Consider the following 19,147-nt stretch of genomic DNA (forward strand, 5'->3'; position numbering starts at 1 on the left):
CAATGGCAGTGGCAGAAAATAGAGCAAGTGGTGCTAAAAATCAAATGAGTTTAGAATGTATGCAAATATTAATGTGAACATTAATATATTATACATCATGTTGTCAACATGGAATCTAGAGACCTCAAACTTGTAGCCTAGTGAGATCTGATGAACCCCAAGTTTTAGGATTAGCTTATAAGTTGGAGAGCCCAAAGCTTGTACTTGTTCCCTGTTCCCGTGAGAATGTACCCTGAAGGGAATCTCAGGCTAGCAGTTCCAGACTGAATTATGGACCCTAGGGCAAATGACAATCACCATTAGGTGGGGGCCAAGCCCCAAGCCCAAGCCAAGTGACTCTTTGGTGCAGTAGGCAGAAAGTCAGTCTCATAAGATGAATGCTGAAGGTCTCAAGTTTGATCTGATCCTGGGAAGGAGGGTGTGATATATTGGGAGAGGCTTCTGGAGACAAGTAGAGTCACTCAGCTTGGGTTTGGGGCTTGGCCCCACCTAAAGGAGATTGTCATTTACCCTAGGGTCCATTATTTAGTCTGGAATTGCTAGCCTGAGATTCCCTTCAGGGTGGGGTCTCCAACTTACAAGCTAGTCTTAAAACTTGGTTCATCAGATCTCACTAGGCTACAAGTTTGGGGTCTCTAGATTACATGTTGACAATGTCGTGTTTATCCCATAACCATCAAGTTTATATGCTACTACATCTTTATATAATTCTTGCTGTAAATGAAAATTGAATAAATTACAACTAAATTTCTGTGATTCACAATTTGTCTTTAGAGAGATCAAATAAATGAGTTTAGAATTGGTTTCAATATTTTCATGAGTTGCTTGGCCACTTTGTCTTTATTTATTATGAGAACAGGCAAACAACTCTGTTATGATAATAGTACCTTATGTGCACTGGATGAAGTATGACATTAGAACTTTACAAAATTCTCCAAACTAAGTTCTTAATACTTGATGATTAATGTGAGAGTAGGATGTTGAAAACTATCTTGGAAAATTATATTTGGGATCAAAGATTTGTTGACTATGCAGAATTTTCACACCTATACAAAATAATGTACATTTTCACACCTACCCTATACAAAATAATGTATAATAATAATATACAAAATAATACTCCTCCATTGAAGAGCCACTTAGAGCAAAACTAGCCCCATTTGAGATTGTATGGAGTATTCTTTTGTTATCTTCCAACTCTCAATGTGTTTCATCATCTGTTCTTTGGGACCAAGATTAGTTATTGAGATTAATCAGATATTTTAGTTTGCATTATTATTGCCTTTGTGCATATTGTTCATACTTTTCTTCTTTTACTCATTAGTTCATATAAATCTTTTCATGTTTTCTGAATTGTTTATATTTGTTGTTTCTTACAGTGAAATAATATTTCTTTATATGCAAGGCCCAGTTGGGGGAAGTTGCCCAGAACAGAGACCATTGGTGTGAGATGGTTGCGGCCCTATGCTCCTCTGGGAGTCAATAGGAATAATAATAATAATAATAATAAATAATAATAGATTTATACAATCATTTCCAGTGGACACCCACTTTGTTTCTAGATTTTTTTTTTTGTACCACAAAAAGTACTGCTAGAAATATTCTGGCATATCTTTTTATCTTAAAGCTTTAGTCATATGTCCAATACTATCACCAAGTCTAATAGTGTGAACAATTTCTTGTCTACTTTCTTCTCCAAATATTGTTAAAGATAATGAATTTATTATGCACACAAAATATCTTTAAAATGAAATTGACTACATATACGTCTGTTTGAAACATATGAGTGAGTGGTATATAATATCTCTTTTTAGAGAAAAGGTAATTTTTCTGAATTATTGGCCTTAAATCATGATTAGTATTATATTTGCAGATTGCTATTTAGGATTTGTTTTGTTCATTGACAATTATTTTTAGTGCACATTTTCTTAATACATTTGGTTGGAAAAAGCTATATTTTTTACATGTAGAAATAACATTGATTTGGCAAAGAAGCTGTCACATCAGTTTTGATTGAATAATATGCTTTTGTTTATATAAATCATTAATATTTTTATATATTACCAACAAAAGTACAGTAGCAAGAGATAGAAAAATTCTATTTAAGGTAACGGTGGAGAATATAAAATACATGGAACATTATCTGCCAAGAGAAACCCAGGAATAATATGAACACAATTATGAAATACTTTCCACATGAATAAAGGCAGATCCAAACAATTGTAAAAATATTAATTGCTCATAGGTAGGCTAAACCAAAATAATAAAAGTGATAATTCTAGCTACTTATTCATTGCCATTTCAATCAAATTACCAAAAAATTAATTCATAGAACTAGAAAAAATAATAAAATTCATCAAGTACAACAAAAGGAATTCTATGGAATTAATAGGGGGAAAAAGTACAGGTAGGTAGCCTAGATGTATCAGTTCTCAAAGTGTATTATAAAGCAGTTATTAAAGCAGTCTCTTACTGGTTAAGAAATAGAATGGAAGATCACTGGACTAGATTAGTTACACAGTACAAAATAGTAAATGACCCTAATAATCTAATGTTTGATAAATATTTTGGGACAATAACTGACTAGATTAGTTACATAGTACAAAATAGTAAATGACCTTAATAATCTAATGTTTGATAAAGATCCCATATTTTGGGACAATAACTGACTTTTACAAAAATAGCTGGAAAAACTGGAAAACAGTATGACAGAAACCAGATATAGATCAATGCTCATATTGTATAATAAGATATGATAAAAATAGATACATGATTTATTCAAAAAGTATGATGCCATAAGCAAATTGGGGGAGCATAGAATGGTTTACTTGTCAAATCTATGTATAACAGAAGAATTTAGGACCAAAAAAGAAATGGAAAGATGAATTTAGGACCAAACAAGAAATGGAAAGATTATAGATTGCAAAGTGGATAATTTTCATTATATTATATGAAACTGTTTTTGCACAAACAAAATCAGTGCAACCAAAACTGGAGGAAAAATTTATAGCAAATTTATCTAATAAAAGCCTCATTTCTTAAATATATAGAGAACTGACTCAAATATATAAGAAAATAAGTCATTCCTTGTCAAATTGTCAAAGGAGATGAACTGACAGTTTTTGGATGAAAGAATCAAAAGATATCTGTAGTCGTGGGAAGAGTCTCTAAATCACTCATACTTAGAGAAATGCAAAGTAAAACATTTCTGAGGTACTACTTCATACCTATCAGATTGGCTAATATGATAGGAAAGGAAAATGATAAATGTTGGAGAGGATGTGGGAAAATTAGACCACTAATGCACTGTTGGAGTTGTGAACTGAATCAGTCATACTAGAGAGCAATTTGAAGTATGCCCAAAGGGCTATAAAACTGCATAGCCTTTGATCCAGCAATAACACTTACTAAGTCTGTGTTCCAAAGAGATCTAAAAAAAGAGGGATGGGGAAAGGACTCATGCACAAAAATGTTTATAATAGTTCTTTATGTTGTGGCAAAGAATTGGGAATTGAGGAAATGTTCATAAGTTACAAAATAAACACATTGTGTGTATGATCATAATGGAATATTTATTGTGCTATAAGAAATGATGAATAGGATGATACAAAAAAGTTTGGAAAGACTTAAATGAACTGATGTAAAGTGAAATGAGGAAAATTAGGAGAATATTGTACCCAGTAACAGCATTATTACACAATAATCAGCTACAAATTACTTAGCTGTTCTCAGCAAAGCAATGATCTAAGACTCATGACAAAAGATGCTATTCACCTTCAAAGATAGAGTTGATAAAATCTTGAATGCAGATTGAGAGCATACTATTTTTTACTTTATTTTCTTTTTTTTAAATATGAGGCTTCTTTTACAACATGACCAATATGTTTTTCATGATCACACATGTAAACATTGATAAAATTGCTCACCATCTCAGGAAGTGGGGAGGGAGGGAGAAAATTTGTAACTCAGAATTTTTTTTTTATTTTTATTTTAAACCCTTAACTTCTGTGTATTGACTTATAGGTGGAAGAGTGTTAAGGGTAGGCAATGGGGGTCAAGTGACTTGCCCAGGATCACACAGCTGGGAAGTGTCTGAGGCCGGATTTGAACCTAGGACCTCCTGTCTCTAGGCCTGGCTCTCAATCCACTGAGCTACCCAGCTGCCCCTGTAACTTAGAATTTTAGAAAACAAATATTAAATTTGTTTTTACATGTAATTGGGGAAAAATAAAATATATATTAAAAACAAATATGCTTTTGGAAATCAGAGAAGATGAACTCAAGTTTATCATCTCTGAATTTGTTATACATTTGGTATTGCGATTTACTATGATATTACATGGGCCAGAGTGTCCCAGGGAGTCTCGAGTCAGAGTCGGGGTGGGAGTTAATGAAGAGTTAAAAGGAATGACACTTATCACTAGCAGGCTTCTGGTTTTATTCTATCAAACTTCTCCTCCAAAAGGCTTCAGCCTTCTGCTTCAAGCTTCTGACTCTGCTGAGCCAAGAGCAATCCCTATATTATCTTCTTACCATGGGAACCAAGCTAGCTCATTATTGGAACAGTTAACAAAAATATTTTTGCCTAGAGCCTGGCATGTGGAGCCAAGGAAGGATTTCTTCCTACCCTCCATATCTATATCTTTCTCTTTTCTTCATCTGTGTCCTCTTTGTGACTTTACAGGATGAGAGGAGGGAGAGTTTGGGGAGATTTAACCCCTTGGATCTTCACATTGTGGATACTGAATTCAAGGTTTTGTTGATTTTTGAACTTTGGGGAATATAGAATCAGAAATCCATGTTTAGTGTAATGTTGCTACTTTTACTAGGAAACAGGGTGTTGGGAGGAACATAATTACTTTGTGTTGCTTTTTAGTGTTTTTATTATGAGCAAGAATCTCAATTTTGATATCTCATTCATTAGAAGGAAAAATGTTAAGAATTGAAGAATGAGAACTTTATAGGAAATAATTTTTTTTAATTCATAATGCATAAGAATGTTTTCTTAAGTGCTAAACTAAATATATGCATTTGTTGGTTGTGTATGTGCATATTCTAATTTTTCTGAAGATTGCTACCTATTATTTTGTTAATAGCTACCATAAATGTTATCATTTAATAAATAATCAAGTTATCTTTTATTTACATATATATGTGTGTTTTTATAATAAAATATATTTTTCTTTTGGTTCTTATTGTACCATTTTAACTTCTTTACATTTTTCCCCAATTACATGTAAAAACAATTTTTTAACATTCATTAAAAAAATTGAGTTCCAAATTCTCTCTTCACACTCTTCTCTTCACCTCTCTCTCTGAGGCAGTAAACTAATCTGATCTATATTTTACATGTACAATCATATAAAAAATTATTCCACATTAGTCATTTTGTGGAAAATATTTTAAACAAAAAAATGAAAGAAAGTGAATTGTTTTGGTCTGTAATCAGACTATCAGTTCTTTGGAGGTAGATGGCATTTTTCATTATGAGTCTTTGGGATTGTCTTATATCATTGCATTGCTGAGAATAATTAGGTCATTCACAGTTCATCAAAAAATATTGCTGACAGTGTTTAAAATGTTCTAGTTCTTTTCATTTCTCTTTGTATCAGTTCATGCAAATTTTTCCAGGTTTTTCTGAAATCATCCTGTTGTTCATTTCTTAGAGTATTCCATCACAATCTTATTCCACAACTTATTCAGCCATTTCCCAATTGATGGAGAACTTTTCAGTTCCCAATTCTTTCCTACCATAAAAAGAACCACATTTATTGTACCATTTTACTATGTCTTATTTTTTAGAACTCTTTCACTTATGTGGTACAGTTTTATTTGAATTAAAGAGCTCTAATTCAGCAGATTAAAAAGCATTACAAGAGAATCAACTTAAATCATATTGCCTTATATTTTAAGTGATAATCAAAGCAGCATCATTTCTTGATGAATACTGACCATAGAGTATATAACTAGCTAGGTACTTTGGGAATTAGGGTTCTGTCTTCAAAGAATTTAGTAATCTTTTTTAGTGAAAGAGAATGTATACATTAACAAAAAGAGTGAAAAAATATTTTTAAGTAACAAATACAAGTGAATATTATCCAGCTTACTTTTCTAGACACATCTCATGTCAATCCCCTTAATGGAGTTTTAACCACTTTTGATTATTATTAATTTATTTTGCATGCAACTACCTATTTCCATGCTTTTATGTTCCCTTCCTCTCATACTTGTCATATATTTTCTCTTCATCTCCTCATTTCAGAATCTTTATCTTTCTTCCATGTTTACTTCAAGTATATTGTATCCTCTTTAAGTTTTTCACTGAATACCACTCCTACTCCAATACCACCCCCAAAATTCCTCAGGGTTCTTTCCTTCAAAATTTCTTACAACAGTTTGGATCACTTTTTTTGGTCCTTTTCAGATACCTCTTTTTAATACTTATCTGTGTATGTATCCTGGTCTCTCTTCAGTAGACTATGTAAAACAACACAGAATTTTTTTTATCATTAGTGCTTAAAATAGTGCTGAAGTTGAATTTAAGTATTAGAATATCTTGAGGTGAATTTTGGAGTGAACAGAATTTTGTAGATTCAAACCTAGAGGATTTGAGTTTTGAACCTACTTTTGAAGGAGTTGAATGAATGGAGTAGAATATAAGGAGCAAGACATTTCAGAGAAGATGTTTAATATGCCAAAGCCTAGAGTCAGGAGAAAGTTGTGTAGGATTCTTTAGAAGATTAGTTTGATTAGAATAAGGTTTCTCTGTAGGGAGGAGTAGAAGAATGAGGTTAATGGAATTTGGTAGCCAGTTGATAGAAGGCCTGAATACCAGATTGATGAATTTAGATTTTGTTCTGTAATCAGTAGGAAACTACTTTGGATTCTTGAGCATGAAAGTGTTAGAATTTGTCTAAGATTACTTGAGAAGCTCTTAAATAGGAAGAATTGTGAATAATACTGTTGTCTAGAAGACCAGCTTAGATATTGTGATATATTTATAGTGTGTGTATATATTTATATTTAGAATAATAGCTCCTATTACATGAGACTCTTAAGGTTTACAAAGCATTTCTATCAATCCCAAGAGTCTTATTATTTCTATTTTAAAGATTTGGGAACTGAGGCATTGAGATATCAAGTGACTTTCCCACAATCTCTCAGCTAGTAAGCATGTAAGGTAAGGCTGGAACCCAGGTCTTGGGATGCCAAATCTGGCTCTTTAGCAGTTTTACCTAATGCATAATGTTGGGGGGAAATACAATCGTAATTATTTTATAGTAGCTTTCTTTAAAACTTTTTATTTAGATTTTTCTCCAATTACATGTAAAAGCAATTATCATTTAGAAAATTCTTTTGAGTGTCAAATTCTCTCCTTGTCTTGCTACCTCCCCTCTCCCTGAGATGGCAAGCAATTTGATATAGGTTATATCTATGTAGTCCTGCAAAACATATTTCCATACTATTCATGTTGTGAAAGAAAACACAGAACAAAAAAAAAAGCCATGAAAAAAATTACAGAATTTAAAAAATATACATACTTTGATTTCCATTTAGACTCTTATTAGTTCTCTCTCTGGAAGTGGATAGCATTTTTCATCATAAGTTTTTCAAAATTGTTTTGGGTCTGTATACTTTGTATTGCTGAGAATAACTAAGTCATTTATAGTTGACATGATATCTTTATTGATTGACAGTAGAGAAATAATTGCATAGTTTCCTCTTTGTAGAAAGTCTTCAACTGCTATTGAAGAAAAAATAAAATGTAACAAACTATATGAGAACAGAGGAAAACATGCACTGTTATAACAATAATTTTTTGTATAAAAGCTACCCGCAGTCTTGTCACCCTGGATTCTTCATTATCTCTCACTTTCCCCCCTCTCCTCCCATACAATTTGTTGACAAGGCCTGTCAGTTTTACCTTTGGAACATCTCTCAGCTATGCCCCCTTCTTTCAGCTGATACTGCCACTGCTCTAGTATAGGCCCTCATCACTTCACATCTAGTATTACAGTAACCCCAACATGTAGTCTTTGTTCCAGTGACACTGCACTCCTGGCTGTTCCATGAACAAGATAACTCACCTTTTGGCCCTGGGCATTCTCTCTGACTGTCTTCCATGCCTGGATTGCTCTCAGTCCTCTATTGACCTCACTAGCTTCCTTTAAGTATTACCTTATGCAAAAAGTGTTTTTCAACCTCTTTTAATTCTATAGTGTCTTTCCATTATGAATTATCTCCTGTTTACCTGTTATATATCATTCTGTGTGTGTATTTGTTTGCATGTTGCCTTTCCTATTAGATTGTGAGCTTCTTGTATCTCCAGTGCTTTGTATAGTGCCTATCACATTAGTAGTTGCTTAATCGATATTGACTGATTACTTGATTGGTTACTTCAACCCTGTAATTTTTTCTAAATGGACTTCTTTAACAATTGTAAAAGTATTTTGTCATCTCTAATTTCCGGCCCTGGAACAGGGATTACTTTCTCATTCCAGGAATAAATACTACCAGGTATATGGCTAATGCTTCCTGAGGAGAGCCCTCTTCCCACTTTTGTTGATTCCTCCTTTCATTTCCATGAAATACTTTACTTATCTATCCTGTGTTTCCTTAGAATGCTGCTGATTGGCTGCAAATTCTTAGCTGACTTGAAAAGACAAAAAACTAAACCTGTGGCCTAGGAAGCTGAAGCTACTATCACTTGAGTGCAGTCTTCCTTGGTTAGTATGCTAATAGATTTCTTTGCTTTCAGTTTGACTTCTTATTTTTGACCCATAGTGGTTTGACTTTTGCTGATGGGTGCACGTCATGGTTTCTCAGAAGATAGAATTCCCAAGCAGTAACCATCTTATATAAAATAAAAATCCAGCATTGAGATTAATGTATATTTGAGGTATGTTTGCAACTGAACTTTTCCAGTTTTCTACCTTTCATTTAAGTATCTGGTTAGAGTTTACTCAAGACTCTGGTCCTTATACTTTGTGGAAAGGAGACATTATAGTCCTCTTTTGAATCTTCATCATTGAGCTGGGGACAGAGTCAATAGAGTATTGAGTGGGGAAATAAGAGGATAAATGTACTGTGGTAGTGGTAAAGGTAAGCTGCTTTTGAAGCACAGTGCCACCATACCTTTGCTGAACATTATTTGATATTCTGGTGAATTTTAGGGATGATGGCATGTTTACTCCCTGAAGCTATCTATGTAAATCATTCAACCATAAGAAATTGGCCTATCAGCCTCCCAAAAATATATTCCATGAAATTCCAGAGTCATGGTGGGCATTATAGAGACTACTGGTTTCAGCACCCCTATTTTAGACCCCATTCATGAGACCCTAGATTCTGTCCTAGATCCCATTTAGGAAGCAGATATCTTCCTGTTTCTTTTGTGGGTGGGATCAGCAAAAATTGGTCAAATTTGTTATTTTTTGAAGAAATATTGTTGAATTATGTTTTAAGACAGTTTATACACACCATAAAGTGTGATAATCTTGACATCTGATGAAGATATAAAAAAAGGAAAAAATGAATTCCAATATGTGGCAAAAGAATCATAAAATCATAAGATTTACATTCAAAAGTGATCTTAGAGGCCATCCAGTTCACCTATTTCCTTTTTACATATGAAGAAATTGAGGCACATAAAGATTATATGACTTGCCTAGGATCCCACACTATGTGTCTTTCTTATTCCAGGTGCAGCATTCTATCCACGTTTCCCTGTGAATGGGTGTGAAGGGTAGGAAATATGTTAGATGATAAGAAAAATATTTATATAAAAATAAAAAATTACTTCAGGCCCCCCAGTCTGAGAGACCAGGAAGGTTGTAGCAGTTTTTTTTTTTTTTTAAACCCTTATCTTCCATCTTAAAATCAATCCTGAGTATTGGTTCCAAGACAGAAGAGCAATAAGGGCTAGGGCAGTGGGGATTAAGTGACTTGCCCAGGGTCACACAGTTAGGCAGTGTCTGAGGCTGAGGCCAGATTTGAACCTAGGACCTCCTGTCTCTAGGCCTGGCTCCCAATCCACTGAGCCACCTAGCTGCCCCTGGTAGTAGCACTATTGACAGAACTTTTAAAGAGAATTTCTTTTTTTAGCATTCAGCATTTTAGAAGTAATGTTCATAATATCTCTGTCAATCCCCACCCTTTCTGTTAAGAGCATTAATTGATTAAAGACAATTTCTTTCCATGTTTTTACTAATTATAAGGCCTAGGAACAGAAAATGCTGCTTTTTTTGTTTTAGTTTTTTTAGGGAAGAATTTCCTAAAACTTGAGAGTTAGAAGGGACTCATCATCTAATCCAAACTTGAGCTTGAACTCTACTTGTAAGTGATTCCCACTATAACATACCCAACTAGTAATCTTCTAGCTTCTTGAAAACCTCTAGGGAGAGAGATACATGATTTCTGGAGTCAGTTCACTCCACTTTAGTTATTAGAAAGTTTTTCCTGATATCAAGCCCAAATTTGCCTCTTAGAATTGTACTCATTGCACTTGGTTATGACCTCTGAAATCAAATAGGAATCTGTTATTTCCTCTATATGACTGACAGCCCTAAAAATATTTGAACACAACTGTCATTTCCTCACTCAGGCTTCTCTTCTCCAGTTAATAAAAGAGATCCTGTTCTTTCAACCACTTCTAATATAACATGGACTTAAGACTCCTTGACTTTCCTGGTTACTATCTTCTGGCTATCTCTAGCTTTATTTTCTTGTACTACCAGAACACAGTACTCAAAGTTTAAGTAGGACAGAATACAATGGGACTTTCACGTCTTTATGCTTGAAAGTTATTCCTCTGGTATTATATTATTAGTTCTTTTGGCTGCTATGTCATTATTTTTATTTTATTTTTTTAAACCCATACCTTCCATCTTAGAATCAATACTGGTTATCAGTTCTAGGACAGAAGAGTGGTAAGGGCTTGGCAATGGGGGTTAAGTGACTTGCCCAGGGTCACACAGGTAGGAAGTGTCTGAGGCCAGAGTTGAACCCAGAACCTCCTGTCTGGATCTGACTCTTAATCCCGAGCCACCCAGCTGCCCCCCTGCTATGTCATTATTGCCAACTCATGACCTTTTAGTTTACTAAAACTTCTAGAGCAGCCATGGTAAACCTATAACACATATCAGAACCCCCTCTGTGGGCATGCCTACAGATCCTTGCCAGAGTTCTTTAGTAGAAAGCCAGAGGAACTCTGTCAGAGCTGTTCCCCTCCCCCTCTCCATGTGCCTGAAGGACATTCCTCACTTTCCCCGCCTCCCTACCCAGCAGCCAATGGGAGTGCTTCCTCCCTCCCCTATCTAGGGTAAGGGTGGGGCAGTGGCTCACATGGTCCGTGAGGGTACAGCACAGATGACAGCCTGTTGAGTTTGTATGAAGGTGATTCCTGTGGTGGGATTGGAGAGGAGCTAAGTTTGAGAGGAGCAGAGCTCACAGTGTGGCACTTAGCTGGAGGGGAGCGGAGTGCTGGGGCCACTCTCCTCTCATCACCTGCCCAGCAGCCCAATGGGAGTACTTCATCTCTCTCCTGTCTGGGGTAAGAAGGCGGTGTGTGTGTGTGGGGTGGGGATCTTGGCACTTGGTCTGGAGGAGTCTGACATTCCATCTCTAAAAGGTTCACCATCACTGTTCTAGAGCTTTTTCAGGTAGACTATTTTCTAATGCTGTCTCTCTTGCTTGTACTTAGGAAGTAGATTTTTGTATAAAAGTATAAGATTCTAATTTATTTCTATTGAAAATTTTATTAGATTCAGTCCAGTGTTTTAGTTTGCCAGAATATTTTTAGATCCAAACTTTGCAATTCTGTATTAATTATTTTTTCCATCTTTATGTCATTTGCAAATTTGATGAGCTTTATATTTATATATATTTATATATAACTTTATTCAGATCATTGATAAAGATACCATGCTAAGTATGGAAGCTACTAAATTAGAAAAGCCAACTGTTTTCAAGGAGGCAGTTGTAGCATCTGGGTCCATAAGACATATAAGTAGATGAAAGTAATCTGAAAGGGGAGACATTAGCATCTGGGGTAAAGACCTTTTATAGAAGGTGGTATTTAACTGAGTTTTGGAGGAAGTGAGGAAGGAGAGAATTCCAGACAAAAAAATTCAGCTGATACCAAGGTACAGAAATGAAATATGGAATGTCATGTGTGAGAAGCAGTAAATTGGTCAGTATATCTTAAATGTAGAGAGGGGAAGTAGAGTTTAAGAAGACTAGAAAGATAAGGCCAAGTTGCAAAGAGCTTTAAAGGACAAACAAAAGTCTCTATACATATTTGATCCAAGTGATACTAGGAAGCCATTAGATTTTATTGAGTAGGTGGAAAGAGGAGGGTATTGTCAAAACTACTCTTTAGGAAAGTAATTTTGGCTGTTAAGTGAAATGTAGTTGGGAGATACTTTTGAGTAGGGATATCGGTTAGAAGGCCATTGAAGTAGATCTTGTCTCCCATCTTCTCATGAATAATAGGAGATGCTTTATTAAAATTGTTGCAAAAATCAAGTTAAATTATATTAACAGTATTCATTTCATTTACCAATTTAGTAATCTTGTTTGTCAAAAATGAAAATGTGTTTAGCCTGGTTTGACATGTTCTTGAAGTCATGCTCTTTCTTTTTTATTATTAAAATGTCCACCAACAGTCTTCTTAGAGTGATCTATTCAAGAATTTTCCCAGGAATCAAAAGCCAAGCTTACTGGATTATAGTTGGTCTCTACCTTTTTTTTTTCCCCAATAATTTGAACAGGGACATTTACCCCAAAATTGATGATATTTCTTTTTCTATCATTATTTTCATTATTATTTGAAATGACTCATCACTAACAACTGCTAATTTATTATGTGAATGTGAAGGGATTTATCTTATCTAGGCCAAGTAACTTGACTTCATTGATCTTTTTGTTTTTCTTAGCTTCCCATACCAACTTCAGGTCATTTTGAGCTTTTGCACTAATGACACTAAAGAACTGTGCTTTGTATGGTCTTTCATTATACCCCTGCTTTTATTTTCTATTCTTCTATTTAAAAACAAACAAACTATGTTGATGATTTCCATATGTATTTCCATTGATCTATTTAGAAATCTTGGGACAGTTAAGTGGCACAATAGATGAGAGTTCCATGTTTGGAGTCAGGAAACTTATCTTCCCGAGTTCATATCTGGTCTCAGACATTTGCTAGTTGTATGACCCTGGGCAAGTCATTTAACTTTGTTTAAACTCTGTTTACCTTAATTTCCTCATTTGTAAGGTAAGCTAGAAAAGGACATAGCAAACCACTCTAGTATCTTTGCCAAGAAAACCTCAAATAGGTTTATAAGGATTTGGACATGACTGAAGACAACTGAACTCCAATAACATTCAGACATGTTATTGCATCTGATTGGAATTGTTTCTCTTTTGTCTTTAGAAGTCTTACTCGTTTCCTATCCTATTTGAGTTCATGGGATCTGACCTAACCCTCCTTCAAATTGTTTGAAATCTGCTTTCCCTAAATCTAGGGTACATGTTAAACAGTGCTTGGATTTTGTTTCTTCTGTCCTATGAACTCTGGGAGGGAGTGGTTACTTTTCCTCAGGATACCCTTCATTTCCATCCTAGCAACTCCTTGGTCATTAAGTGAGAATCAAAACTGGAATAGAATTTCCCATTGTTGTTTCTTCCACATTTTGAACTGAGAAATCATTGCTAACCCATATCGAGAAATTTTCTTCTTTCCTTTTGACTCCAGAAAATAATACCGGATAATTATATTCCCCCCATCATGACACTGTCATGTCTTTGAGACAGACTTATGGTGTTTCCCAAACTACTCATCTATTTCCTCTTTTTATCCAGGTGGTCTTTAGTTTATACAAATGGCAAAATCAGTTCTGATTCTACCATCGTTTGACTTTTATCCAGATGTAGTAACCAAGCATTTCTTCAGAGTACCCCAATAGAAAGAGGTGAAGAAAGAGATACATTTTGGGATTTGGCCACCCTGTGGATTCGTTTTGCTTGACTATGCTTATTTTTTTAAATGTTTATTATATTTTCATTTTCTCAGGTTCTCATGGGGGCAGGGCAAGGTAGCAACAGTGATGTAAAAAATTAGAGGGTCATTGAAATATATGTATGTTTGTGTAGTGCTAAAGAGAACAGAAAGAAATTTAGAAGGAAGCACACAGAAGCAGGACAGTTCTAGAACTAATGTGTAAAATTTGTTTATTTCTTTTAAAAAGCAAACAGTATGAAATGGGAAATCCATGATTTAAAAGTCTTTTTTTGTTGTATCTATACAAAAATGCTTTTATTTTTTGGTATTTAGGTTCAGAAAATTTAAAAAAACATTTTAGGTGTAAAGCAAGAACCAGAAGTCCTAACCCAAGGAGGCAAATGTGACTGGGTTGATTATGAAACATAACTGGAATGTGGTCCTAGGTAGCTATACATTATGCCAAAAAAAAATTAAAATAAAAAGGGAAAGGTTAAAAATAGAATGGCAGAGATATAGCATTGTATATTAAGGAAGTATATTTATGTGAGAAACTAAAACCATTGTAGATAGGGGAGTGTAGTGGAAAGCATTTAGGTAGTCCTTTGGGCATAATTCCAAATTATTCACCAGAATGATTTGGACCAGTTCATTGTACTCCACCAACAGTTCATTAGGGTATCTATTTTTCCCTTATCCCTTACATCATTTTTTATTTCTGATAGGTATGAGGTGGTTCCTCAGGGTTTCTTTAATTTGTATTTCTCTAATCATTAGTGATTTTTAGAGCATTTTTTCATATGACTGTGGATCATTGATGGTGAACTTATAGCATGGGTGCCAAAAATGGCATGCAGAGAGCTCTCTATAAGCAGTTCTTACTAGAAAGGCAGAGGGATTTGGGCAGAGCTGTTCCCTTCCCCGTGTCCATCATACCTGATGGCATTTTTTCACATACCCTGTCCCTCTGCCCAGCAGCCCAATGTGAGTGCACAAAGTGTAAGCTGGAGTGGGGCTGAGTGCTCATGTCACTCTCCTACCCCTCTCTACATTTGCTGAGCACATTCCTTACCCCAGCCATCCCACTACCCAGCAGCCCAATGGAGCTCTTCCTCCCTCCCTTGTGTGGGGTAAGGTTGGGGGTGGGACGCACCCAACACTCAATGGGGATGAGGGGCACAGCATGCTGTCTTTGGGAGGAGGTGGGCATGGCACTTGGTCTGGGGGGTTGGGGCCCAGCACTTGGTCTCTAAAAGATTCCTCATCACTGCTATAGATAATTGATTTCTTCTTAAAACTTTCTTTTTATTTCTTTTGATCTTTTATCAAGTGGGGAATGGAGTTTATTTTTATCCATCTGACTAGGTTCTATATTTGATATATATTTGAGAGATGAGGCCTTTAGCAGAAATACTTGCTGTAAATCCTGTGTATATTTAGAAAGAAGTCTGTTATTGATCTTTGTGTTACCACTTTATTGGTGCTACTTTCTTTGCCTTTTACATTTATTCACTTGTCTTACATTTTTGTTGTTTGGTTGCTTGAGGTTTAAATAATCACTTTAGTTCCAGTTTTCTTTATAAAAATATTTTATACTCATTTAATTGAATGTCCCATCTTTTGCCCTGTATGGTTAAACTCAGATTTGTAGGATAGGTCACTTTGGACTGTGTTCTGAGCTTCATTACTTTTTGAAACACAGTATTTGAATATCCTTTCTTTTGATGGCTCACAAACCTGTTTTTGCTTTTAATTGTTTTGCCAAACTGTGAGTTTGCAGACTATTCCCCCCCTGCCCCCCTCCCCCCAGAGGTAGTCTTTGAATTCTTTCCATTTGAATTTCATTTTCTATGTTCCCTATGTTCTATTCTCCTTTAATAAATTATTTGTAAGCTTCTATAGGCCTGTGACTATTTTATTAGATGAGATCAAATGAAATATATCTTGAATATTTTCTTAAATTTAATGTTATATAAATGTCAGCTATTGACTATTCCATCATAATATTTTGTATAACTAGTACAATGTTTTGATCCAAGTAAGACATTCAATACATATGGATTGTATAAATTATAGTTGGAAGGTGCTTCAGTAGTCAACTCATTTAAATTCTTCCTTGCATAGATGTGAAAACTGAATCATAGAGTGGTTAAGTGACTTGGCCTATGGTCAAACAAGTAGTGAATGCAAAGCTAGTATTGTATTAATTTGAATCTAAATAACTGATAAGTTCATTCTGAGGGTGACTTAATCAAATACTATATGACTAAAGAAAGTTGAATCATTGCTCTAATTGAGAATGATTGTTTGTATGAATAAGATTTTAAAACTGTTGAACTATAGGTCTCATTAAATACCATCAGGTGAGTTTTTGTGTATTTTGATGTATCAAATTCCACCAGTCCTATTTAAAAAACTTAAAACTTGCTCTTTTGTTTTAAGATAGCTTAATGAAAATACATAATATAAACTGTTTCCACATAGGGTTTATTTCATTTTTTGTGCTTGTATTCTATTCAGTCATGCTAAAATCTGGGTATACAAAGTAGAAATGATGTTTTTTTCTCTTAATGAGATCAAGATATAATGAAGGAGATAAGAAAATACACTTGCATGTACAATCTTATACAAGATAAGTAGTAAATAATTATCAGAGGGAAGGCACTAGAATGAATAAGAATTAGGAAAGGCCTTCTGTAGAAGATGGCATTTTAGTTGGGACTTAAAGGAATCCAGAGAATCCTGTAGGCAAGAGATGAGAGAAAGTGTTCTAAGCATGAGTGACTGCTAGAGAAAATTCCTAGAGCCAAGAGATAGAATATTTTATTCTTGGAATAGCAAGGAGGCCAGTGTCAGTAGTTTAAGGAGTACATGGTGAGGAGTAAAGTATAAAAAGACTGGAAAGCTAAGGAAGTGATGGGGAGGGAGGGTAGGTTATGAAGGGTTCTGAATGCCAAATAGACGATTTTGTACGTGATCCTGAGGGCAATAGGTAGTACTGAGTTGAGTAAGAGAGTGACATGGTTGAATCTGTGCTTTAGGAACATCACTTTTGTAGTTGAATGAAGGGTAGAGTAGAATGAGTCTGGAGGGAGTCAGACCTAACTGTAAGTTAATGCAATATTTTAGGTTTGGAAGTTATGAAAGCCTATACTAGAGTGGTGACAGTGTCAGAGGAGAAAAGAGGGTGTATTAGAGAACTATTGCCAGTGGTCAGATCGATAGATCTTGGCAGCAGTTTGGATATAAGGGATAGGAGATAATGAGAAATCTAGGATGATTTCCAGTTTGTGAGCCTGAGAGACTATGACAATGGTGTTTTCCTCTGCAGTAATAAAGAAGATAATAGATGGGCGTATTTTTTTAAAGGGGAAAGATGAATCTTTGTTGGTTATAATGGCTTTAGGATGTCTTCTGGCCATCCTGTACAGTTTGAGATGTTTGAAAAGCAATTGGAAATTCCATATTGGAGGTCAGTAAGGAGATCTTAACCTCTTTGTTTATGTAAGATTTGATAGTCATCAGCATAGGGAAAGTATTTAAATCTATGGGAACTGATGAGATCACCAAATGAAGTAGTATAGAGGGAGAAGAGGTGAGGGGATGGGAATAAGGATCAAGTGGTGAGGATAGGGATTGGGGTTTAGATGACTTTCAGAGTTTCAGAATCTCTGGGATATATGGAGAATAAAAGGGTATGAGAATGTTCATTCTGAGGAGATGATTGCCCTTCCCAAGGGAGATTCAAGATTGGGCTGGGGAGCAAATGCGACAGGAAATATTAGGCATAAAGTCAGATGGAAGGCTTTATTTCACTAATTTTTTCTCTGAAGGCTGTTGGCTATGCAGTAAATAGAAAAATTGCACAATAAGAGATGTTAGTGGGACCTTCTTAGCCAAAGTCCTTCCTCCTATCTCTCCTCTTTTTCTTCCCTCAAGGTATAGGCACAGCAAGAGATGGAAGGCCTGAGTTAAAAAAGAAAGTTGTTCTACTTTGTAATGGAGGTTCTCTACATCTTGGTTGGGAGAGTAGCTAGCAGCAGGAGGTGGGAATTGCCTTGTGCTGACTTCCTTAAGCACATATGTGTCAGTAGATGGGATTTGGGTGGGGAGCAGAGGTGGGGGAGGTGGGAGGGATAAAGGGGAATAGGGGCAGGTAGTCTGAGGAAGATCTGGCTTTTATTCTGACTCTAGGCTGGAGATGAGGTTGTGAAGCCAAAAATATAGGAGGAAATACCAGAAGAAATCAATTTGAGGGAAATGGAAGTTTCTAGGCCTAGCCCCTTTGTAACTTAGCTAACCACATAGTTGGTGCTTAAGAAATGTTTGTTGAGGGCAGCTGGGTAGCTCATTGGATTGAGAACCAGGCCTAGAGACAGGAGGTCCTAGGTTCAAATTTGGCCTCCGACACTTCTCAGCTGTGTGACCCTGGGCAAGTCAGTTGACTCCCTTCGCCCACCCTTACCACTCTTCCACCTAGGAGCCAATACACAGAAGTTAAGGGTTTAAAAAAAAAAAGAAAAAAAGAAATGTTTGTTGATTGAAGGATTGATCCTGTTGGCCTTAGTATCTTATCAGATTTCATCAGTGTGTGAAAGTTTTCAAATTATTATGGAATATAAAGGTAAATATGAAATACTCTGCATTCTTCCTGAAATAGGCTTTAGTTTAGTAAAGATAAAATCTTATGTGTTCATTATTTTTCTTTTACCATAGTTAAACTTGTTATTTCTGTTCATATAAATAAGTTGTCATTTGGAAATGAAAGTATTTGAAAGTAGGAAGAGAGGTCATTTCAGATAAAAATATTACTTAGGGTAGTAGTCTAAAATACATACTATTGGAGTTAAAGTATTGATTTTGAAGTAGCTATCTTTGTTATTAATAAGTATTTCTAATATCTTGGTCATTGACAGAGAAATATTTATTTTTTAATTTGTAGAATCTCATCTGTTCTGAATGTGGGGATGAATTTACTCTTCAGAGCCAATTGTCCATACACATGGAAGAACACCGGCAGGAATTGGTTGGGAACCGAATTTATGCTTGCAAATCCTGCAAGAAAGAGTTTGAAACTTCTTCACAACTCAAGGAACACATGAAAACTCATTATAAAATAAGGTAAGAATTTTTTGTTTGTTTCATTAA

The 19,147-nt window shown here is 35.2% G+C and overlaps 1 protein-coding gene across 1 annotated transcript in view; it reads left to right on the plus strand.

Annotated features, from left to right (window-relative positions):
- The window catches only part of ZNF236 (zinc finger protein 236), a 214,280-nt gene that overhangs the window by 12,151 nt on the left and 182,982 nt on the right, over positions 1-19,147 (plus strand). Inside the window, exon 3 of the mRNA XM_044683430.1 lies at positions 18,942-19,120. Coding sequence (XP_044539365.1) covers positions 18,942-19,120 — 179 coding nt within the window. The remainder of the gene's footprint in view (positions 1-18,941; positions 19,121-19,147) is intronic.

The sequence above is a fragment of the Gracilinanus agilis genome, chromosome 1 (genome assembly GCF_016433145.1).
Source record: "Gracilinanus agilis isolate LMUSP501 chromosome 1, AgileGrace, whole genome shotgun sequence".
Taxonomy (NCBI): Eukaryota; Metazoa; Chordata; class Mammalia; order Didelphimorphia; family Didelphidae; genus Gracilinanus; species Gracilinanus agilis.